Raw genomic sequence first — 24,124 nt, 5'->3', positions numbered from 1 at the left:
AGCAGCAAGGGACTGAGGAATACCTGTAGAACGAATGGACACCAGCAATGGCAAACGAGAGCCTCATTCAATATCTGACAGTCATCCAAGTGTGGTTCCATTAATGCATGCATATTAAATAGAGAATAAAACTTTAATAGAGCACCAGCACGATATAAAACATATACAGGTAGCAAAATAAGTTCAGTCTAAGTATCCCTCCCTGAGAATCCAGAAAGCTTGCTGACCCCTTTAGAGTTGAGGTGGTTTTGGTGATCAGTCCATCAGCCGTCTGGTTGGATTTTATAGCATCTCAGTTTTTATTCCTCATTTTAGATATTTTTGTTTCTTCTAATTTAATTCAAAACTCGTTCCCTATATTAGTGTGCATCAGAAGCTGAAAATTATACTCCCAATGATCAACGTATCTTTTTTTTTTCTTCTTTTTAAATCATTGAGGCCTTTTATAGAGCAGCAAATTCCCAACGTGGAGTATTTTTTTTTTTTTTTTTTTGCCAAGCCAGTCTTTAAAATCTAGCTCTGTGGTTGTTTAGACGTCCTGGAATCTGAGAGTTCTGGATTTGGGGTTTGCTCAGGGGGTGTCCCGCTCTGGTGACCCTCAGTGGCAGGCGAGAGAAGCAGGGGGGTGCTGCACCCCTGTGTGTTTGCTCCCTCCTTGGGGACCAGCTCGGAGGATCCCTGCCCAGACGGGGTCCCGGGAGTACAGCTGTTGCCGGAGCTCTGTCTGCTGCTTTCGGAGACTTGCGTAATGACACTCAGTTTGTCAAAGACTTCATTCTCATCAGAGGGCGGGAAGGAGAAAAACAGAAGGGTATTGTGATGAGGGTGACCCAAAAACTACGAGAGAGAGAGAAAGTTAATGATCAAAATTGTCCAAATTCTTTTTCTGGGCTTACACAGATTTTATACAAGACTCCTGGCTGGAGAGTGATGCTTTATTTACTTATTTATATTTTTAAATAAAAAAAAAAAGATTTTATTTATTCATGAGAGACACAGAGAGAAAGAGAGAGGCAGAGACACAGGCAGAGGGAGCCTGATGTGGGACTCGATCCCTGGACCCCGGGATCATGACCTGAGCCGAAGGCAGATGCTCAACCACTGAGCCACCCAGGCGCCCCGAGAACGCTGGTTTAAAGCATGTGACAATCACAGCAGGAGAGTTCCTCAAAGATTTAAAAATAGAATTATCGCACGATGCAGGAATTTCACTTCCGAATATACACTCAGAAGAACCGAGAGCAGGGTCTCAAAGGAGGACTGGTACAGCCATGTGCACAGCAGTGTGATTTACGAAAGCCAGACGGCAGAAGCCGACCACATGCCCATCGACGCCGAAATGGATAAATAAAATGGGGTCCCTCCGTACAAGGGAAAATTCACTGAGCCTTAAAAAGGAATGAATTTCTGACACAGGCTACACGGATGAAGCTCGAGGAGGTCATGCTGGGTGGAATAAGCCAGACACAAAAGGACGAATGTCATATGATTCCACTCAGGTGAGGTCCCCAGAGGGGTCAAATTCATGGACAGAAAGTAGGATGGGGCTTGCGGGGGCTGCAGAGTGGGAAGTAGGAATTTCCTGTTGAATGGGGCCAGATTCCATTTGGGGTGATGAAAAAGTCCTGGAGATAGACAGTGGTGAAGGTTGCCCAACAACGGGACCCAGTGTGAATTCACTTAATGACTCACAAATGGTCAAGATGGCAAATTTTATGTTCCGTGTATTTTACCACAGTTTCTTAAAATGCAACAACAGATCTGCACTTCAGACCACCTCTCATGGTGAAATCAGGTCACCCTCTGATGGTTCCTCTTTTTTTTTTTTTTTTAAAGAAAAATTTTAGAAAAGATTTTATGTGTTTATTTGAGAGAGAGGAGAGGGAGAGAGGGAGAGAGAGAGAGAGAGAGAAGCAGACTCCTTGCTAAGCACAGAGCCGCACGTGGGGCTTGATCTCCCAAGGACCCCAAGATCACGGCCTGAGCCAAAGAGAGACGCTCAACAGAATGAGCCACCTAGGTGTCCCTTTAAAGATTTTATTTATTTATTTGACAGAGAGAGAGAGAGAAAGAAGGAGAGAGGGAGGGAGAGAGAAAGCATGAGCAGTGGGGAGGGGCAGAGGGAGAAGAGAAGCGGCTCCCCGCCAAGCAGGGAGCCCCACATGGGGCTTGATCCTGGAACTCCAGGACCCTGACCCAAGCCAAAGGCAGTCGCCTAACTGGCTGGGCCACCCAGGCACCCCCTGATGGTTCCTCTTTTAAACCGGGAGAGAGATTTTTAGACCACTCCCAATGCTGTGGCACTAAAGCCTGAGTGTCGCTGCCTCTAGGCAGCAGCCTGGTGCGGGCATGGGATGAATGTGTCCTGGAGTAATGAACTGGATCTCCCGTGCGTCCTCAGGCTGAGTTAGGGGCCCGCTCTGGCGCTCGCCAGGCCCCGACGTGTCCCGGATTTCAGCTCTCAGCCCCGTGCTGCCCGCCCAGTCGGCGGCCGCGAGCCAGTGGCTACTAGCCGATTTACCCCACACACGGCTTGCGCTATGTTTCTGTGTAGAGCAGTTTATGGACACGGCCTTGTGGGTTTGTCTCTCCCAGGGCACGGGGCTGGCCCCGGGTGGGAACCCTGGTCTGACCAGTTGAGCCATGAGAGCTGCCCAGCTGTGTTTCCCAGAACATCTGCCAACTTCACATTTGCCATTTTTCCTCCTTGTAGGTCCACCTACGCTCTCTATCTTCAGGATGAGGTGGAGACGGTCCCAAGGCTCCGCAGGTTCCCCTCTCCCCTCCTCTGTTCACCTGTAGCTTCACGTCGGCCGGTTGGCTCCCCTCTTAACGTAATCTGCACACTCAGCCCTTTGATGCCACTTACTTGAAGCCGCTGGCAGCCGCACTGCCCCTGGTGTCACCTCCCACCCCCTGGGTCTCGACCAGCTGATGGAAGCGAGGGGAGGGGCAGGCAAGAGGAATTATGTCCAGATTTCTGTTGCCCAAAGGAGGACATGGGTAGGGGGCAGGAGGAGCCTCCGCAGATCCTCGGATCCAGGGGATCTGTAAGATCGGACTAGAGCCACCCTTGATCCTCCCAGGAAAGGGCACAGGAAAGAAGAGCGGAGGAAGATGTGCTGAGTCTCAGGAATGCAAGGATCAGGCTGGTCTCTGGGTGGGACACCCTGAAACCCCATCTAGCTGTATTGGATAAACCCCCTGTGGCTTCAACTCAAAGTCTCCACCCCCACTAAGTCTCCCGAAATTCCTAACTATTCTCTGGCCGTGGTTAGTGGACCTTTTACATCATGCATCAGGCTGGAGGATTTCATGATGCAATGATCCCAGTCTGCATGGTTGCCTGGCACTCACTTCCTTCATCCTTCACTGCTCACCCCCCGCACCCCCCCCCCCAAGCACTTGCCCCATTTCTCAGGTCAATCACAGGGGCTGGCTCTGCAGGCAGGGCTGCAAAGTCTTCTAGCCTCACAGCAGGGGCTCCTTCCGAAGGCCCCCCCTTCACTACCCCCGCCCCGCCCGTCTCTGGCTTTGATTTGCCTGGCGACACGTAACCCCATCTGTCCTTTCCTGTCTGAGGGTCTCTGTGATGGCGAGCCAGAAACCGAAGTAGCAGGTGAATAGCTTTGCTTCCTGTTGGGTCTCTACTTACAAAACACCTTCTACCCGGGGCAATGGGCCCACCCCCCTTTGTTCTTCCTGCTTCTCCAGATCTCACAGAGGCCTCTTGGCCCATTCTGGTTCTGCTGTCTCAGTCACCACTCTTGATAGAAGGTTCTGGCCACTCTGAAACACCTGCCGGTGGTCATGGTCTCACTGTGGATGCTGTTTGGCCGAGACCAGCCCTCACGGTGGAGGTGCTTGTTCTGTAGCTTCCAGAACAGGAAGGGGGCTGGCCCGGCTCAGAGCAGAGTCCCAGAAGCTGTGCCATACAGAAGGGAGGGGCTGAGGCCAAGGGACTGTGTCCTTCCCGGGGACAGTCTCTGCCAGCTGACTGGATGGTCTGGGGACAAGGCCTGACACCAGCTGTCATGACAATGTGGTAACAGGACCAGAAGGGAAAGAAGTGGCGAGGCCTTGGTTGGGCAGATGTGCTTCAGAGCCTGAGAAACCCATGGCAGAGGGCATGCTGGACATCCTCTCCGAGGTACAGGACCGGCGAGCCTACCTCACCTTTCCTGATGCTGAGAACCAGCACCACGCCAGGTGAGCCTCCGTGGGTCTGGAGGCAGCATGTTCCACCCTTGCCAATGCAACTCCAGTGTGTTCACAGGGTGACACAGGACAGCTGCCAAGGGCAGGAAGGGGCCCTGCAGAAAGTAGAGGCTATGGAGCAAGCTGCCCTCGCCACATCCTGGGACCGGCTGGGGCAGGGGTACGCAGGCCCGGCATTATCTGCCAATGATGACACATTAACGGAACCCAATGGCCGTGAGCTGGCTGTGTGGCCTGGCAGGTCCCTGAGGGTCTGTGGTGGGAAAAGACGCTGGCTGGAGTGTACGGCAAATCCTCAAAGGAGAATCACAGGGCAGATCACTAGAGTTCTGGAGCTAGGCCAGGCCATCTGCGGCAGAGAATTATACCCTTTAAGAAGGTTCAAATAGCTCTTGGATGTGACAGGGACCCAGTAGAGATAGAGCCTGTGGCTACAGGACCCTGGGAGACCGTGCCACCCAGAAGGGACCATCACAAGGCCCAAGATTGGGCTCTTCGGGGACTCACAGGCAGGGGTTAATGGCTAGGCCGGTGGTCAGGGACCCCGAAGAAAGGGGGACTGGAGGGTCAGGAATGAGGAAGTCTGTGGGAGAGGCATGTGTTAGGGACCCACGGGAGCAGCCCCAAGTGTCTCTGTATCATTAAGAACGCCGAGACTGCCACAGGAGCCGGGGCCAGCGGAGCACACAATCCCTCAGACCTCAGTGGTGCCCACCAAGGCCCTCTAGGGCCGGGATGGCAAATCATCCCTGCAGCAGGTGTCAGCTCCAGCTGAGGTGCTCCGCTGCCCCTCGAAGTGTCACCGCCTCAGAATGTGACCTTACTTGGTGACGGCGTCTATACAGAGGTAACTTGGGTAAAGCACACTCATCAGGGTGGGCCTCCAATCCAATATGCCTGGTGTCCTTACAAGAAGAGGAAACTTGGACTTAGACACAGACACACACACACACACACACACACACAGAGGGCAGCATGTGAAGATGAAGGCAGGCACTGGGATGAGGGGTCTACAAGCCAAGGGACACCAAAGGGTGCCAGGAAAACTCCAGAAGCCGGGAGAGAGGCCGGGAGCAGATGCCCCCTCATAGCCTGAGAGGGAACCACCCTGCCCACACCCTTGATCTCAGACCTCTGGCCTCCAGAACTGAGAGATGACAAGCTGCAGACTGTTACAGAGGCGCTAACAAGCCAATACATCATTGTAATAGGTGACATCAGGCCAGACCAAGGGGCCCAATGACGGCCAGCATGGCCTGGAGTGGGCAACATGTCTCGGGGACCCACTGATGACACCACACACTGCACCACCCAGCAGCTGCCGGCCTGGAGGAGCAATGGACTGACTGACTGGTAGTGCAGGTGAGGTGCCAGCCAGGAAATGGTGCCCTGTGAGAACGGGGGTGCTACCCTCCAGCACCCGGGGGCAATCTGGGAGCAAGGGCCAATAGGAGATGCTGCATCCTCAATGCATAGCATACACGGGTTCAGGAACCAAGGGGTAGAAACAGGAGTGGCCCCGCTTACCCTCACTCCCCGTGACCCACTTGGGGAACCAGTGCTCCCTGCACACGCATCTTTAGGCTCTGGGAGTCTAGAGTGAGGTCAGCAAACTATGGTGAAGCCCAGGGACTCAGAAAGGTTTTCAGAGTTTTAAAGGATTCCGTCTAAGCGGCTGGAGAAGTGCCCTATAATATCTTGATTTTTGCTTCTTGGCCTGTGAAGCCTCAACTACTTGCTTCTCTGGCCCTTTAATTCAGGAAAGGTTTGCGGACCTCTGGTCTAGAGGGTTCCCAGAGGGAGAGCCTTTCTACCAGGGGGCACAGTGGGAGTCCTGGTAAACTTGAAGCTATGGTGGCCACCTCTTCATGTCAAGAGCCTAACTGGCAAGGAAGGGAGTCGTTGGGTGTCTCAGATGCTGATGGCAAGTGAAAAGTAGAGCAGCACAGGCCTCCGGTGCCCATGAGCAGAGACTCCGACTTCTCAGAGCAGAGGGCCTGGGTCACCCCAGCAGATGAGCAGTGGCTAGTCACGTGAGAGGGAGAGGGGCCTGCAGGGGGCCCAGCGGAGCCACGAGACCCTGAGTGTCACTTGTGTTCCTGGGACCAGCTGCAGAGGGGGGACTGGGGCCAGTCCCATTATCCTTTCTCTTGTAACTTCCCCCAGGAAGAGGGAACAACTTCAGTCTCAGAGGTCCCGCTCCAGCAGGTCCCTGTCGTCTAAGAGGTGTGGATGCTGAGGTGTGCCCCCCAGACCTCCTTTGGGAGGGAGGTTTTGGCCGCCCCAGCTGCCTGGGATGGGGGGTGTCACTGCTGGCAGCTGCCCCCCAGCTGAGTGCCTGTCACCTCTGACCACTCGGGGCTTCAGGGATGGAAGGTCCGAGAAAGAGGGCTTTGCCTCTTCCCTGCAGGCTGTTCTGTGACCATGGACTTCCTGATATGGGCGCCGGGGAGGGGTTGGGGACAGAGACGCATGCAGAAGGGTGTCATCCTCCAGGAAAGCCTGGCACCGTGTGGGATTAGCCGGCCCTTCCGATCAGGGTTTTCTGATCCGCGCCCGGCCCCCAACCCCGTCCTAGGCCTACCTCTTTCAGATGCTGAGGCAGACAGTTCCTGGGGGAGAAGACGTGCTTGGTCCTCTTGTACAGGCACCACAGCAGGGCGGAGCAGCCGAGCAGCAGGAGGGCCACGCACACCGAGGCTGCCAGGACGATGGCGACAGTCCAGGACGGGGCTGTGTCTGCGGGGACAACAGGAGGCCGCGTTAGGTCAGGTTCAGGTCAAGGACACGGCGGGGCACCTGACCTCAACACTGTCACCATCGCAATCCGGTGGGAGTCCCTGAAAACAGGGCTGGACGCTCATCTCAGAAGGGGTGAGGAGGAAGCATGGGGCACCTGCCCAAGGATCCAGGGCTTTCCAGCGAGTGTCACCCCTTCCCATCTTTTTCCAGCTTTGGTTTCTGGCACGACGGTGGACATATAATACGCAAGAATTGTGAGCTCTGAGCCGTGAGCCTCCCCATTCTGGAAAAGCCTCTTTGGCCCCGAAGCAGAAGAGGGGGACCCTGGAGCCCCAAGCAAACACATGCAGTGAAGTGTTTTGTGTTGCAATTGGCAGAAGCTCTTGGCACCACGGCTGCGTCCACGCCGTGGCACTTAGAGACCTGCCCGAGCTCCAGCGTGCCCTCCAGGGGCCTAAGGCCACGCTGCGGGCACGACCCAGCACCCACCCTGGGTCTCCCTCTGGAAGAACACAAGGCTGCCCAGAGAACGTTCGCCAACACCTGGCCTTCCTTTCTTAGCGCTTCTGTTATAAAGAGCTTATGGACTTTTTTTTTTTTTTTTAAATTTTTATTTATTCATGATAGGCACACAGTGAGAGAGAGAGGCAGAGACACAGGCAGAGGGAGAAGCAGGCTCCATGCACCTGGAGCCTGACGTGGGATTCGATCCCGGATCTCCAGGATAGCGCCCTGGGCCAAAGGCAGGCGCCAAACCGCTGCGCCACCCAGGGATCCCTATAAAGAGCTTATGATGGCAAATCCTTCCCCCACCCCTTTGAGATGCGTAGGTATCTCCTAAAACCCAGGGCTGTCTTTCTTTGAAGTTGCAATCATCATGAAGGAGGGTCCCCGGCCCCCAGCTTTTGGTGGGGAAGGTGGAAGCCCAACTGGCCAAAGACCAGCTGGCCTTAGGCACCGATGGCCGAAGTACATGGACCCTGACCTACCTTCCAAGCTGCGTCTCCTGATCTGTCCCTTCCCTGGTTCTCTCTCCTCTTCTTCTTCTTCTTCTTCCTTTTTTTAGATTTTATTTTTTATTTATTCATGAGAGAGAGAGAGAGAGAGGCAGAGACACAGGCAGAGGGAGAAGCAGGCTCCATGCACGGAGCCTGATGTGGGACTCGATCTCGGGACTCCAGGATCACGCCCCGGACCAAAGGCAGGTGCCAAACCGCTGAGTCACCCAGGGATCCCCTCTCTCTCCATTTCTGATCCCTTGTTCTTCCTTTAAAACATCCGGGTCCCTCTTTGCCTCCTGCAGTCCTCACTGAATAAGATCTGCTGTGACCACTCTAACTAACATCCAGCTTTACCTCTGACCTGGGCGTCTGTGGTCCTGGCTCCCCTCATTCAGCCCCAGACGCCTCCTCCTGCTACCCCAGGGCCACCCACCCTCCCAGTGCCCGGCCACCGGCAGGCACCACCCGCCTGATTCAAACCTCAAGCATCTGGTGCTGAGAGTTGCCAAGCAAATGAACCCTGCTCTTCAAGGGCAAGTCATTTGAAAGGGAGTCATTTTATTTGCGGGGAAAATATTCATCCCTACTTGCACGGGGCAGACCAAAGCACGCTGGGGCGGTATCAGCTGCTGGTCCCCACCCCCCACTCCACTGTGCGTGGCCCACAGACACTCCTTAGATGTCTGAATAGTTAGGGTGTTTGCAGAGAGGGCAGGGGTTGGGACCCCCTTCCTCCCTCGTCACCCCACTGTGTCTCATTCGTGCCAGCAGTGGCCTCACCATCTTTCTGGCCCCGCGCCCTTGCTGAGCTCAGGGGAACTCTTCCCTGATCCCCTGTGAATTCTCACTCGCTTCGTTTGCTAGAATTGAGGAGCGGTGCCTTCCAGCCTCCACTTTGAGCCCGTCCAACCCAGACATGTCCTTTCTCAGTGAATGCAGGGTCATGTGGCGAGCTGGCCGTGCCGCAGGGGACAACAGGAGGCTGACCTGGGATCTGGCGTCCCAGCTCTTAGGGAAGCCCCAGGCTCCCACCTGTCCATCTGGCCTTCCATCTAATGTCTCAGCAGTTTGCTGTGGGGCACGAATCCGGATCCCTCCGTGAACACAGACTGAATGCTGCTGGCTGAGCCCCCTGAACTTGGCACCGTTGATGGCACCGTGCTGGGCCCCTGGAGGGCAGCGCCTGGGTCCCTGTGACCCAGCCACGAAGTGTCAGCGTCATTTCCTTAAGGATGCTTCACAGGCACACCTGCTTGGTGGCCGGCAAATTCAAAGCATGCTTTTGTGACTTCCCCAGAGAGAGAAAGGGTAAGGACAGGTCACCAGTGCTTCACACAGGCCAAGAAGTGGGGGAGGATCCAGGAGTCGAAAGCCCCTCCAGAAAGCTCTCTCACTTGGGTACAGCTCCCCCTGACCACACATTCCAGGGGAATGCATCTCCCTGCTTCACCCTCGGGGAGATCGGGCCTGTGCTCAGCTGTGCATTGTATCCGCCGGCAGTAAATTACGGGAAAGGTAACCTGCTCCGTCCCTGTTCATTGACTAGCTGAGCGACTCTGGACAAGTTACTTGACCTCTCTGAACCCTCACTGCCCAGTCTGTAAGCAGGGCAGATCCTTAACAAGAGGCTCATGTTAAAATTTGTTGTGAGGTTTAAGTGAGGGAACTATGTTTAATCTTTTTTTATTTTTAAAAATTTATTCATGAGAGACACAGAGAGAGAGAGAGAGAGAGAGGCAGAGACATAGGCAGACTCCCTGTAGGGAGCCTGACGTGGGACTCGATCCTGGGACTCGATCCTGGGACTCGATCCTGGGACTCCAGGATCACGCCCTGGGCCGAAGGCAGGTGCTAAACCGCTGAGCCACCCAGGGATCCCCAAGAGAGAACTATGTTTAAACAAACCTAAAGTGATGTTTGACAAAAGCAGGTTTTCAATGGGTTAGACTTTTCTAAAATGCTTGTGTTTTGTCATTCATGGGCAATCATTTGTAGCCACAAAATATTTGAGATATTTCTCTCATGAGTCAAATTGTAGGCCTCGAGGCTTGTCTCAGGACATAAACCTTTAAGAATACTCCACGGTGTGATTTTAAGGACGTCATTACGAATAACCATAATATCTAATGTACGTAGGGCTCACTGTGTGCCAGGCATTGTTCTGAGTCCTGCCACCCCCATGTGTGGTGACACCACCTTGCTCTCCTTATTTTTTTTTTAAAGATTTTATTTTTTTATGAGAGACACGAGAAAGAGAGAGAGAGAGAGACAGAGGCAGAGACAAAGGCTGAGGGAGAAGGAGGCTCCATGCAGGGAGCCCAATGTGGGACTCGATCCCGGGTCTCCAGGATCACACCCCGGGCTGAAGGCAGCGCTAAACTGCTGAGCCACCGTGGCTGCCCATTGCTCACCCTATTTTGCAGATGAGACGGCTGAGGCACAGAGCAGTCTAGGACTCGTCCCATGTCCTGTGTTATGTTAATGGAGGAAGGACAGGACACTGGATGATCCTGAAATACATTCAAGGTTTTGGGAAAGCAGGTGACAGGTGTTTAGAGGAAAGAAGGATGATTCTTTTTTAAAGATTTTGTTTCTTTATTTTAGAGAAAGACAGAGAGTGGTGCAAGCATGTGAGCAAGGAGGGGCAGAAGGTGAGGGAGAGAGATAATCTGAAGCAGCCTCTGCACTGAGCACAGAGCTCAATGCAGGCTGAGCCTCATGCATGACCTTGAGATCATGATGTGAATGGAAACCAAGAGTCGGACACCCAACCGACTGAGCCTACCCAGGCGCCCCAAAAGAAGGATAATTCTAAGACCAGATATTCTAGTGACTCAAGCAGGATGGGGGCTCCCAAGGTACAGAATTCTGATTCAAGTAAAAATGATTCAAGAGAGGAACAGAATGAGAAAAAACATCGAGAAGCTCTGTAGAAATAACATGTGGCCTAGAAAGTAACTTGCAGCCCACGAAGGAAGGGGTTATTGTTATTTAAAGACATTGCAGAGGGACACCTGGGTGGCTCAGTCGTTGAGCATCTGCCTTTGGCTCAGGTCATGATCCCGGGGTCCTGGGATCGAGTCCTACATCGGGTTCCCCGCAGGGAGCCTGTTTCTCCCTCTGCCTGTGTCTCTGCCTCTCTCTGTGTGTCTCTTATGAATAAATAAATAAAATCTTTAAAAAAGAAAGGCATTGCAGAGAGGCTCAGCTGGCTCAGACCCTCAGACTGAGGGAGAAGGACACAGGCAGTTCACTAGCGCACTGACCTTGGCCTTACCGATGGGAGGCCCCAACTGGGGGTGGGGGAGTGCGCGGAGAGAAACAGCAAATGCCAGAGAAATCACCCCAGGGAGACAGCAGCAGGCCTTTCATTTTCTATGTGGCTCTGTGGCCCTGAGAAAACTTGCTGCTGCCATTGCCGAAGGGCTTTGGAGGACACCGCAAAGATCATTGGCCTGGGAGCCGTGAAAGCATCCTGGGTTAAGGCAAACAATTTGTGCGTTTACAGCAATGAGATTAAAAAAACTACAGGCCAATGAGCTTGATGTTGATCTCCGGAAAAAATGACAAACAACCCAGAATGGATAATTATGTGGTTATCAACACTTGGAAACAATAAGGATGATAACTCAAAGCAATTTTAGGGCACCCAGAAGGAAGTCGCTCAAACCGGCTGCCTTTCCTCTTCCGGACAAGAGTGATTTGTTGCTAAATTATGGCACACAATGGGCTGGTTTTTCCCCAGGCTGCGTTCCTTAGAATGCTAATCCTCAAAAAAAGGTGTAGACAGACCAAATGCGCTAAAAGTGCTCAAATACAGGGCTCTTATTTTGAGAAATGCCCATAAATCATCATGAACGCAGTGAGATGACACTGCACTTGGCAGTGGGTTTTTTTTTTTTCATTAAAAAAAATACTTTATTTATTTGAGAGAGAGAGCAAGAGAGAGAGCATGAGCAGGGGGAGGGGCAGAGGGAGAGGGAGAAGGAGATGCGGGACTCGATCCTAGGGCCCTGAGATCATGACCTGAGCCAAAGGCAGACACTTACCCGACTGAGCCACCCAGGCGCCCTCAACGATGTCTTTAAATAATAAAGAGGCCTGTTGTTTGTGTGCAGACATCCAGGCCACAAGTTTGGATCACCCTGTATGCAAATGCGATGTGTCTGTATGTAAATGATCACAAGTGTCCGGGCCCAAGGTACTCTTCCCCCCTTCTCTCCCTCCTTCTTTAAGATCTGTGAGCCACTGCGTTGAGGTCCTGGAGGCCGTGACAAATAGCCCTTGCGGGGGACAGTGCTTGAAGCATCTACACTCTTCCTCATATGTCTGAAGAGGCTGGAGACATGCAGCCCGGGAAGGGGAGGCACTCTGAACTGGATGTGTTCCAGTCTGAGGAACCTGCGGATGCAAACACCTCGAGGGGGTCTATAAAGCTATCTGAAGGGCTCAGGGGAAGCGGAATTAGATGCTCCATCCGGACACTCACCATCATTGGCTGTTTGCTCACAGACAGGCTTGCTCCATTCCCCAGTTTTGTTCCGTTCGGGAAGAAACCCTTGAACTCGAACGCAGTAAGTTGTCCACGGCTCCAGATCTCGGAGGACCTCAAAGTCATACTGACAGGTAATCGGCCACTAGGAATGAAGCCAAAAATAAAAACATGCCGCAGCAGTGATGGGACACCATCTTCTTCCCCCCTCCCATGCTCAGCAGTTATCATCTTTACCTTGGGCTCAAAACAGGAAGAGGAAGGAAGCAGGTGTTGCTCCCCGTTCATGTCGGGGGAGCCCTGGGAGCATTTTAAGGCCTGGGGCAAGGACTGACTGGTCCTGACAAACCACTTCGTTTACTGGATTCTCTAGTTTAGATGCCATACAAACCATCCTACTCACTTTCTCTCTATATATTTTTTAAGATTTTATTTATTCATGAGAGACACACAGGGAGGTAGAGGCAGAGACATAGGCAGAGGAGGAAGCAGGCTTCCTGAGCCTGATGCAGGACTCTATCCCAGGACCCCAGGATCATAACCTGAGCCGGAGGCAGATGCTCAACCACTGAGCCACCCAGAGGCCCCCATGTGCTTTTCCTTCTAAGAGCAGGTTTCTGACCTTAGGGGCCCAGGGTTCTCTTTAGAATCGCTCCTCCACTGGAGCACCTGAAATGCCCTCGTCAGGCAGCCCGGCTCCTCTGGGAGGCACACTGTGCTTCTTGTGGGGCCTCCCTGACTTGGCTTAGTATGAGCATAGGGTATCCTCACTGACGATATATTCCTGAATTTGGGAAACTAAAAGTTTCCAGCAAAATAAAGGGCCAGAAGAGTATATGTCACCCACATTTCCATCTTGGTTATATTTCCTGATAGAAGGGTCCTATTTAAAATGTGTTACATGAATAGGAACTTCAATAGAAAGTGAGCACAGACTCTTTTTTTTAACTTCAGCAATTTGTTCTTTTTTTGGGGGGGGGGGCGGTGCTGGGTTTGTTGACAACTTGTCTCTATTCCTTCATTGTAGGAGAAAGCCAAGCTTATTGACAAGGATTGGGTTGTACCACTGAATACGCAAAGAATATGGTACAACTTCCAATAATTAAAAATAATTGGAATGGCTCTTGTTTCTACGTATCCACTACCCCTAAAACATTGCAATGCTATTTTTTCAGAGATTGAACTCAGACCTGACCCATAGTGACAAGCAGGGAAGGACAGACATGAAGAGCCTCCCTGCTCAAGTCCCCTCTGATTGCTTTTTCCTGCCATCTTTGACACCTGGGCAATTTCTGGTTTTGTCTGCTCACTTTCTCCCATCGGGACGAAACAGAATTTCGCGAAGTCTTTTTTTATGCTATGAGTTTAGGGACCTAATACGGCAGCCTTTTAACATAGCATTCTAAAGATGTACTTATTCATTTGAGAGAGAGAGAGTGAGCACGAGTGGCAGTGGGAGGCAAGATCCCACAACCCTGAGATCGTGACCTGAGCCAAAATCAAGAGTTGGACACTTAACTGACTGAGCCAGCCAGGCTCCCTTCACACTGCATTAGTTCTAAAAAAGGAACCATACTGTCTTATGTCTATTGCCGAGGGAGCTCATTGCGGTCCCTTTTATGAGGGACCACTGACCCTATGCCTCCCAAAGGCCCCACCTCCTAACACCTTCACACTGGGTATTGCGTTTCAGCATGTGAATTTGGTGGGAGACATAAATGGTCAGTCTAGGGCATGTATAAACCTGTCCTGGCGACACTACAGATACCCAGGAGGACCTGGGACGCAGGAGGCCTTTCTGACACGTGGGGTGTCACACCAAAGGCAGAAGTGACAGGAAAAATGTGCAACCAGATGTCTATTCTGTGGGCACATTCTGGATGAGAAGCTAAGCTGGGTGTTTATTTCACGCTTGGTGCAGGAGGCACTCAGGCATGGCAGCTGTGGAAACTGAGCCTTCATAAAAGTAGGATGTGAAGTCCTGGAGTGGGTTGGCCCTGTCAGACCTTTGTTACCCCAGAGCTTCACAGAGATGCCTGCATTTGATAAGTGACCGTAAAACTCATTTTCCTATATTGCTTTCTAGGCACACATCTCCCGGGGGCTTGACTATAAGTGAAATCATCTATTCTGTCAAGAAGGCCAATATTCTGCATCATTTCATGATCATAAAAACCAAGAGTTTTTTTGAGGAAAAATCAACTTGAGATTTTGAGAGCCTGTGCCGTATGCGTATGTACATATAAATTTAATTCCATAATTCCTAAGACAACACACACAGGTGACCCTTGTCTCCCGAACTCATGAGAATTAAGCAACAGGACCAACATCTAATAGAGAGGAGATAACATATATGTAACCTAACTTACACAACATATGTCAGTGAGTTAGGAGCACAAATGGCCTTCAGCTAGGAAGTGCTGAGTGTAAGAACAGAGCCTAACCAAGGATGAATGAAAATAGCCTTATTATGTCTACATAAGGGGAAGGAAAAACCCCATGTATCCACCATACACATTATTCAGGTAACAGGGCAAGTTTAGTCTTTTCATTAAGTCATCAAACTCTCTCAAATCCTGTGAAGTAGGTAATTATCTCCACTTTATTAATGAAGTGGGTTATTTTTAAAAGATTTTATTTATTTGAGAAAGAGAGAGAGAGAGAGCGAGCGAGCACGAGCGCAACCAGGGGGAGGGGCAGAGGGAGAGGGAGAGAATCTCAAGTGGATTCTGTGCTGGTTGTGGAGCCCAATGTGGGGCTTGATCCCACAATCCTGAGATCATGACCTGAGCTGAAATCAAGAGTTGGGACACTTAATTGATTGGGCCACCCCGCCAACACCTGGCACCCCATGAAGTGGGTTATTATGCCCGTCTTGCAGACACGAGGAGGTGGAGATTGAGAATATGACTAGAGTCCCAGTAGCAGGGGCAACCTTCCAACTGGGTCAATCTCTTAGCTCATGTTTTTAAAGGAACCATCCCCTGAAGAGGAGGAGAGCAAGAATGAAAAGTGGGGTCAGACAGGTAAAATGTGACACTGTTCATCTAGCGTCTGGGGGTGGGGCTGTCCTGAGTGTGGACTTGACTATCCTATGGTGTACACGGGGCATGGGGGTTCATACCATAGAACAGCAGTCATGCAGAATGTCACCTGATTCAGCTGACTCTGACTTCCGCCAGCCAACTGCTGAGTCAGTGCTACCTTCCTTCTCCTGCAGCTTCCTTTCAGGCCTGCTCTCACTGTGTGAGCACCCTACCATCTGTAGTCTCAAGTCTGCTCTACAAATTCCCCCTGGGACCTGGGAAGCATGGCCAGATACAAGGCATCCCTCAAACTGGGAAGCTTCTGGCACTCAGAGAACCTAGCCTCAGATCCTCTGGACTATAAGGTACTACCATCTTGCAAGACCCTGACTGGATGGCCTCCTACCTCTTTTCTCCATAGTCAGGGGCTTAGATTAACACTAGACAGAGAAGGGGAACCTATGTCTGAAATGCATGGGATTTGCCAGGCTTACCTTTTCATCAGAGCCGTTTTTCCAATATTGCACATTATAAGCCCACGAGTTATAAATATTTCTCATGGTCCATGTTTCAGGTTCATTCTCAATTTTAGGGGCTAAGAAACGCAGATGGAGAGAGTTAGCAAGTGCTTCTACTTGCATTCCAGGTGGTCCAATCATGGCTAAGAGGAAGAGAACAAAGCAAAAGGGCAGTCAAAAATCACATTTTAAAAACATCGTCATTTTATTTTTCATAACTGTGCAGACCAACTGGTCTACTGAAGGATGTAAGATTCCTCTTTGATGTAAGATTGCTTTGATGTGGCCAAGGGGGGGTAGTTGCATTTTGTTTCTTAACAAAATCTGATAGCCTTTTGTTTTAGTAATCAAGTTTAGTCCATTTATGTTTATTGTCTTTCTGACATATTTGTAATTATTCCAACTATATTATTTTGTTTTTTCTACAAAGACTTTTTTTTTTTTTTGGTTTGTTCCTTTCTTCTTTTTTCTTTCTATTGGGTTGAATTTTCTTTATTTCCTTTGCTGGGTTGGAAGCTACAGATGGTAACTTCTACTATTTTTAGTGCCTAACATACATAGTTAATCATACGGATTTCCAATAGAGTCTGAAGCTGTTCTGTCCAAATGCTCTTTTACTGGATATTTATGTGGCTAACCCCTTCACTTCATTTGGGTCTCTGTTCAAATGTCACCTCCTCAGGGAGACTCTTTTACCACCCTATGTAAAGAGCAGCTCCCAACACAACCTGCCCCAGGACCCTGCTTTATTTTCTGGGGAACCACAGTCACATCTATCATAAAATATATATCTATTTGTTTATTTGTCTTCCCCCATTACAGTGTATGCTTCATGACAGCTGGGATTTTGTTTCGCTATTACAGCTTCTGCACTAAGAATGTGCCTGACATATAGTAGGCGCTCAGTAATAATTGTACAATGGATAATAAGTATCTCTGGATGACGGTGCTATTCAAGTTATATCCTGTATTCTTTTTTTTTTTGAGGCTATCAATGGGCCTGTTTCCAGGATTTTACCCTGTTTTTAATATGCTGGTAGCTAAAAACAAGATAAGAAAACTTACTACATATCTTTTCAAAACAAGTATAAACAAATTCTTTCTGATATCTTTCCTGTCATATAAAGTCCAAGAGGTAAGTACTCAAAGTAGGGGGAGTTGTTGCTAAGAGCATGGGTGCAGGGGCCTGGCTCAGAATCCTTGCTGGGCCACCCCTTATCTGTGTGACCTTCAGGCAAGCTGCTTATCTATTCTATATGAATTTCTAAAGGGAACTTCCACAGATGGGCCCCAATAGGGAACTGGAACCAGTCAGGACCTGGTAAGTCAGTGAACAATTACAGGGGCAGAAACCTGAACTATGTTTTGGAAACTTGACTACTGTCAAGCTGCTTGTGGTTTTTTTTTTTTTTTTTTTTTTTTTTTTTTATAAGTGTTGACTTTTCTTAGTTTTTTAAAGATCCCTAGAAAAAAGATCATATTACTTTGATAATTTCTGACTCCAGAAATAAGAGTTTTGGTGCCCAAGCCTGGGACAGAATTGGGAGAGAGTGGAAGGGCATCCTAGCTGCATTCCTAACCAGGGAGGGTGAAATTGTGGGAGCCATGGGGGTCCAGAGCAGGTGGCGGTATAAAGACCCCACTCTGAGTAGACTCGATCCTTCCAAATTTCTCTGGGGCTACTCCTTGAAAGGCTGCACCTGAGCCTTGTTAATGAGGTTCCTGTCACCCCCTATCCTCTTGCTGTCTCAACTGCTATAAGGTCGCTTCATTAGTTTCCAATTCCCGATGTTCTAATTATGTTCACCTCATAACCCCTGGTGAGTCCCCCGCCAGATCTAACCTGGGGTCATTTTTTTTTTTTTTTTTTTTATGCTTACCAGCCAGCCTGACCCAATGCATCTGCCATTAGCCAAATCCAGTGCTCTGTCCTTCCTTCTGGCCAAGCTGGCCATCTGCGTCTGGTCTTCGAGTAACCTTTATTTGATACCTGTCTCGAATAACCTTTATTCTTCTATCTGTCATGTCACATTTCCTGACGTCCTAACTCCAAACTGACTTCCTCCCAGAAAATGTACTACATTAATCCTTCCCGTTCTTCTCATTGACAACACTGGCCTTAACTCATTCTATAGCCACCAGGCATTAACGTTGATAGATTTATATTTAATCATCATATTGACTTTATGGCTATCCCTTCCTGTCTCTCCCACAAACCTCTTTTGGGTCATAGATCTCATTATTATATTTCCTAACCCCCTTCTGCAAGGCCACCCACCCACTCTGTGGGGGCTCAAAGAATTCCCTCCGACAGGCTACCTCCTGGGGAAAGAAAACCAAGGCATGATGATGGCATGACAATGAAATGGAAAACAAAGTGGCTTACTGTCATCCACAGGACAAAAGGTGATGTTTACCCAGTCAGAATGCTCATCTGCAAACTCAGCCCTGACTCTCAGGGTGTGATCACCATACTTGGAAAGACTTGAGAAATCACATTCCGTGAAGGCAGTACTTGTGCATAGATCCTGGAATTTCCTATAACTGTAAAATCAGAAAAAAACATGAAAGTTCTCACTCCAGTCCACTCTGGGGCTGACCAGTGCTTTATTAATCCCCACTACCAAAGGGTGATGGAGGATAACACGAGAAAAATACACCAAATTCTTCATCATCAGTTTTGATGAACAGCAAGCTTATTTTTTTGTATGAGCATTTCCCAAACTGTGCCCCACGGGACTTCAGTGATCCCTGAGATATCATAAGTCACGTCAAAAATAATCTCTCCCAGGACGCCTGGGTGGCTCAATGGTTGAGCATCTGCCTTTGGCTGGGGTCGTGATCTCGGGGTCCTGGGACTGAGTCCCACATCAGGCTCCCCACAGGGAGCCTGCTTCTCCCTCTGCCTATGTCTCTGCCTCTCTCTGTGTGTCTCTCATGAATAAATAAAATCTTTAAAATTAAAAAAAAAATCTGTCCCCTGGTCAAACGATCTGGGGCAGAAACTAGGTTCAACGTAAAGAGGTGTCTGTCTTCACAACAGAACTCCCTCAGTGACTTTCACAGCTTTAATGAGCTGTGTGCCTCTCCAACACGGGGCTGAGTCTTCGATATGTTTGACCAAGAAAGCTGCCCTCCTTGATTCTGCAATTTATAGAAGCACAGGGACACAGTTTGTGAGTATTGCTATACATGAATTAGCCCAAATAAGCCTATTATAGGAATTTCAAACAACATCCTACAAATCACTACAGCTGCTATTACTAGGGAAAAACTATAAAATGATTCATCTGTCTACAGATTTGTTGCATATGATTGCTTTAAAACACAGCTTGAGCCCTGAAGGGAGAAGCGTGGTAGAAGCATGAAGCTTATAGAGGAAAACACTGTCTGGGAAGAGCCACCAGGTGCATGTGACCTCGAGATGTCACAGCCACCGGAGGATGTGTAATCAGCTCCACCTGACCCGAGGAAACCCAGTCTCCTGTCTTGGAAGATGTGAGGATTTTGTCTGGCTGGTTCCTCTGTGTCCCTTCCTCCAATGTGGCTGTCCTCAGAGGGGACAACCAAGGTGACAGTGATAAAAACAGTCAGAGCCCACTTGTCCAGCACATAGGTGTCAGGCAGGGCAAGAAGTGTTTCATCTGTATTATGTCCCTGAATTTTCACAGCCCACGAGGGCAGGACGGAGACTGCTCCTACTCCATAGATGAGGTGCAGGGATGGAGAACCTAAGAAACTTGCCCAGTGGATCTTGGATCAGCTTGACGTCTGGGCTCACGGTCTTGGGCACCACCATACACCTGGCCACATTCTAGGCGATACCCACAAGTTCTTGCTAAAAGTACGTAGAGGTCGGGACGCCTGGGTGGCTCAGTGGTTGAGCGCCTGCCTTGGGCCTAGGGTGTGATCCTGGAGACCCGGGATCGAGTCCCACGTTGGGCTCCCTGCATGGAGCCTGCTTCTCTCTATGTTTCTCTCTCTCTCTCTCTCTGTGTCTCTCATGAATAAATAAATAAAATCTTAAGAAAAAATAAAAGTACGTAGAGGTCATCGGGCTCAGCCTATCCTATAATCTGCTCGTTTCACTTACTATACCACAAACACTTCGCCAGTCAACTCTTCATGGGCTGCCTGACATCCCATCATTTGGAGACTCCAGGGGTCAGTGCATTAAGGGGGCTTTTTCACATGTGGCCACTTCCTTCATTTAAACTAATGCATCATCAACTGGCTGGAACATGGAGTATTTCAAAAGTTGTTTTGCAATAACTTCTCTTTTATCAAGTCATTTTTATTGCATTTAAAAATATTTTCCTCCCTGTGAAATAGGTAATATAACCCATTCTCCATATTTACATCTCATTTTCAAAGATGTTTCCAGGGCACCTGGGGGCCTCAGTCGGTTAAGTGTCTGCCTTGGGCTCAGGTCATGATCCTAGGGTCCCGGGATCAAGCCCTGCTTTGGGCTCCCTGCTCAGTGGGGTGTCTGCTTCTCCCTCTCCCTCTCCCCTCTGCTCATGTGCTCACACACATGTGTGTGCACACTTTCTATCAAATAAACTAAATATTTTTTTAAAAAAACCAACAAAGATGTTTCCACATTCAAATCACCAACTCATCCTCCGAAGTACCCCTCCTCTGGTCACCCTTACCCAGCACACACGTATGGGAGAGTTTGTACACACAACCTCTCAAGCTGAATTCTTTTTGTTTTTTTTCTAAGATTTTGTTTATTCATTCATGAGACACACACAGAGAGAGAGGCAGAGATATAGGCAGAGGGAGAAGCAGGCTCCCTGTTGGGAGTGGAAACAGTCATGAAATTATCAAACCAATCAGGGGTAGAAAATACACGCAGGGAAAGATGAGTGGCACAACAATCCTTCCTAAATCCTTGAGAAAACAGACAAAACTGGACTGAGGACTGTAGGTCGGATGAAAGCACTGCACCAATGTCGAGGCTGCCAACCTTGATGGCTGCAGGTGGTGATATAAAAGGTTACCCTCACTCTTAGGAAATTCATGATGAAAATTTAAGGGGCAAAGGGCATGACTTAAGACAGAGAAAGAGGAAGAAAGAAAGTGTGGTAATCTTAAAAATTGGTGAATGTGGACATAAGTGATTTGGAAGTTCTTTGCATTGTACTTGAAACCTTAAAGTGTTCTGTTAGCTGCAAATTACTTCGAACAAAGGAGCTCCCCAAAAAGTGAACAAAGGCTATCTTACTCATCTTCCTACTTCTTCCCTGCCTTAGCAGGCCTGGGCTATGTCTACAAAAGAAATTTGGAGGAGGAGGAGTGTGGGATTAATGGGTTCTAGGGACCTGTGCTTCCTCCTGCTTCATCAAAGGGACTATCTTTGCACATTTCTGGGTCATATTGGAAGCAGGTGTGTCGGCTCATCACCCTTTGGCCTCCTGCTGCTATTTGCACTTGGCGTAAAGGTGTGTCACCTGCAGTCTAGCCTGTGGCGTATGATGGCAAGCTGCTGAGGGAGGGCCGGCAGAGGGAAAAATCGACCGGCAGGGCAGGTACTGGGCGGTCAGAGCACCGCTGAGATAATTGTCTTGGTGATACTCACCCTTCCTTCATTAGCCTCTGCTGCTTTCAGAGGCTAGAGCTTTTCGGAACCAGCAGCTAGCTGTTTTACTTTCAAGCCACAGAGTAGCTGAGCACCCACCATGCAAATTATCTGCACCTCACTGCATGGCGAGGTTCTGTCATAATCTGTTGGAGGGGATGGGTGGCTGGATGGCAAGGGCCTTCCTGTTTTGCATACCTCAGTCTTCCTGGATGGCTTCCATTTGCAAATTGTTGACTTCTAGCAATACTGCTCTAATAAGTGGAGATGATATCAGTGACATTTTTTCTCTTAAAAAAACATCAATTGTGACAAATCCCATATGCTCATAGGGCAACAGGCTACCACTAGGGCCAATGACATCCATGCTCACACGAGTAAATGTCTGTATCTACTGGTGGCCCTGTGATGGTCAAATGCTGAACCATCACAACAAACAAAAAGCAAGAAAGAGTTGATGTATCTCTTTTCAGAGAAGAGAACTTTCACAAGAATTTTCCACACAGAAAGAAAAAGGCCAGCAGGGAGGTTCCCTAGGAGTTGTCATGATCATGCAGGTGACAGCAGTCAGGCTCTCTCCTCTGGTCCAGCTCAGTGACCAGCTCAGGGCCCTTCTGCCAAGAGCATCCCAGACTCACCTTTGGTACTGGGCTGTGAAAGTCAGAGTCCCTTTGGGAAAAGCAGGCAACTCCCACTGGAGAATGTTCTTGAAATTAACTGACTTCATTCTGACGTTTTTAGGAGGTGGCACCAGCCCTAATGCTGTTAAAAAAAAAAAAAAAAAAGTTGGCATCCTTGCTCCTTAAAACCAGTTGTAGAAGTAAATGACCGTACCCAACACATGGGTCTCCCCTATGGTTCCACGTCTTCAGATAGGCATGTGGGTGAGGGGAAACGAGACATACATTAGCTATTAGCTGTACTCTCTGGATTTTATCTGAAGAACTGCCAGGGGGTGCTGGGGGGTCAGGGTGGGGCAGAGAGCAAGAGGTAGGGACAGTTGGGGGTGACCTGGATTTGGGTGGTGGGAAAAAGGTGTGAGGGTGTGGGTAGATGGATTTTAGATATATTTCCAGAGGTATAGACTCTAGACTTTCTGTCTACATTTGGTATGGAGAGATTAATATTCATTCCCGGCTTAGGCACCTGATGTCCTGATTGGCACTGGGGGCAAAGACACCAAAAGTCTTATTTTAGCTGCGTTAGCTTGGAGATACTAGAGAGATAGACCTGCAGGAATGTCCCAGACAGCTGGAGAAAGGAGCCTGGTGCACAGAGGAGAGATCTGGGCTAGAGATAGAAATCACTTTTAAACTTTTTATTTTTAAAGATTTTATTTATTTATTCATGAGAGACACACAGAGAGAGGCAGAGACCTAGACAGAGGGAGAAAAGCAGGCTCCCTGCAGGGAGCCTGAGGCTGGATGGACCCCAGGATCCCCGGGATCACAACCACTGAGCCACCCAGGCATCCCCATTTTCAATATAAAATATCAAGCATACCCCAAAGCAGAGTGAAGAGTAGGATAAACCACTGGCCCCTCTTGCAACCGGTGCCAAGGGAGACTCACAGTGAGTCACGGCCTGTACTATGGTACTCCAGGCCAGGGTTCTGCTGGTATCCCCTACAGGGCCGGCGCGGGGCGGGGGGGCGGGGGCAAGATCTGGCAGGGCTGGAGGATCCGGGGTGCAGACAGGCTGAGAGGCGGGAGGAAGGCCGGGAGAGTGCGGCGTCCTGGAAGGAGCCCAGGTCATCAGCAAGGAAGGAGGGAGGGGCCCGCTGCTGTCTGAAGCCGGGGAGGACACTCGGAGGAGGGCTGAAAAGGTTTCGGTGGCTTTAGAGCCCCGAAGCCACAGAGCTGGGGGGCGGAGAGGCAGAGCTCGGATGCCGGGGCGCTGAGGCTGAAAGGGAGGCTCCGGGGGCCGCGCCGGCGCCCGCACTCCCGGGGCGCCTGGGGTCCGCTCGGGGGGCGCCGCCCGCGGCGCGGCTCGGCCTCCAGCTCCCCAGCGCGGCCGGGAGCCCCCTCCCCGCGGACCCCTCACCTGACATCAGGAGGCAGCCGCCCAGCAAGCTCCGCAGGCTCCGCCGCATGGCCGCGCCGGGAGCCGGCGGGGGGCGCTCGGGGGCGCTCGGGGGCCGCGGCAGCCGCCGGGCAAGCGCCCCCGTGCCGGCTCCCCGAGGCGCCGGCCGACCTTCCAGCTCCGCGCCCGGGCCGCTTCCGGGTGCCGGAGGGCGGGGCCAGACGAGGCCACGCCCCCACAGAGACCCCGCCCCCGCCGAGGCCCCGCCTCCACAGAGGCTCTCGCCGAGACCCCGTCTCCGCCAAGGCCCCGCCCCCACAGAGACCCCGCCCCCCGCCGAGGCCCCGCCTCCACAGAGGCTCTCGCCGAGACCCCGTCTCCGCCAAGGCCCCGCCCCCCCACAGGCCCCGCCCCCCACAGGCCCCGCCCCCCCGGGCCGGAGCCCTAGCGCCGGGCTGGGGCTGCTGGAGCGGGGGCGGGGCTCGGGAGCTGGAGGAGGGGAGACGCGGAGGGAGGGGACC

At 50.6% G+C, this 24,124-nt stretch overlaps 1 protein-coding gene and 1 long non-coding RNA gene across 3 annotated transcripts; one reads left to right on the top strand and one right to left on the bottom strand.

Moving 5' to 3' along the window:
- Window positions 1-114: 114 nt before the first annotated feature.
- Window positions 115-23,761, bottom strand: IL10RB (interleukin 10 receptor subunit beta). Of its 2 annotated transcripts, none has more exons than XM_038581374.1 (7): window positions 23,625-23,761; window positions 22,220-22,343; window positions 18,384-18,541; window positions 15,974-16,140; window positions 12,451-12,598; window positions 6,803-6,957; window positions 115-837 (listed from the first exon to the last, which is right to left on the bottom strand). In XM_038581374.1, exons 1-7 carry the CDS (start codon window positions 23,671-23,673, stop codon window positions 514-516), a joined length of 1,125 nt encoding a protein of 374 aa, XP_038437302.1. In that variant the 5' UTR covers window positions 23,674-23,761; the 3' UTR covers window positions 115-513. The 2 variants fall into 2 exon arrangements, with proteins under 2 accessions (XP_038437302.1, XP_038437303.1); XM_038581375.1 differs by lacking the exon at window positions 115-837 and adding an exon at window positions 3,616-4,313.
- LOC102153360 lies at window positions 691-7,552 on the top strand. Its single transcript, XR_005382297.1, has 5 exons — window positions 691-1,499; window positions 2,714-4,209; window positions 5,430-5,580; window positions 6,385-6,458; window positions 6,797-7,552. It is a non-coding gene; the product is annotated as an uncharacterized LOC102153360 (long non-coding RNA).
- Window positions 23,762-24,124: the final 363 nt, after the last annotated feature.

This window comes from Canis lupus, chromosome 31 (genome assembly GCF_011100685.1).
Source record: "Canis lupus familiaris isolate Mischka breed German Shepherd chromosome 31, alternate assembly UU_Cfam_GSD_1.0, whole genome shotgun sequence".
In the NCBI taxonomy this organism is placed as follows: Eukaryota; Metazoa; Chordata; class Mammalia; order Carnivora; family Canidae; genus Canis; species Canis lupus.
Note: the sequence above shows the minus strand (reverse complement) of the source record. Positions and strands in the feature narration are given on the sequence as shown.

Excerpts from the sequence above, each read along its gene's own strand:
- IL10RB (XM_038581374.1), bottom strand. The coding sequence starts at position 23,673 with ATGCGGCGGAGCCTGCGGAGCTTGCTGGGCGGCTGCCTCCTGATGTCA. Across the intron at positions 22,344-23,624 it reads CGGCTGCCTCCTGATGTCAG|CATTAGGGCTGGTGCCACCT; the intron begins GTGAGGGGTCCG and ends TTTTTTTAACAG. Across the intron at positions 6,958-12,450 it reads TGAGCAAACAGCCAATGATG|ACACAGCCCCGTCCTGGACT; the intron begins GTGAGTGTCCGG and ends TTGTCCCCGCAG.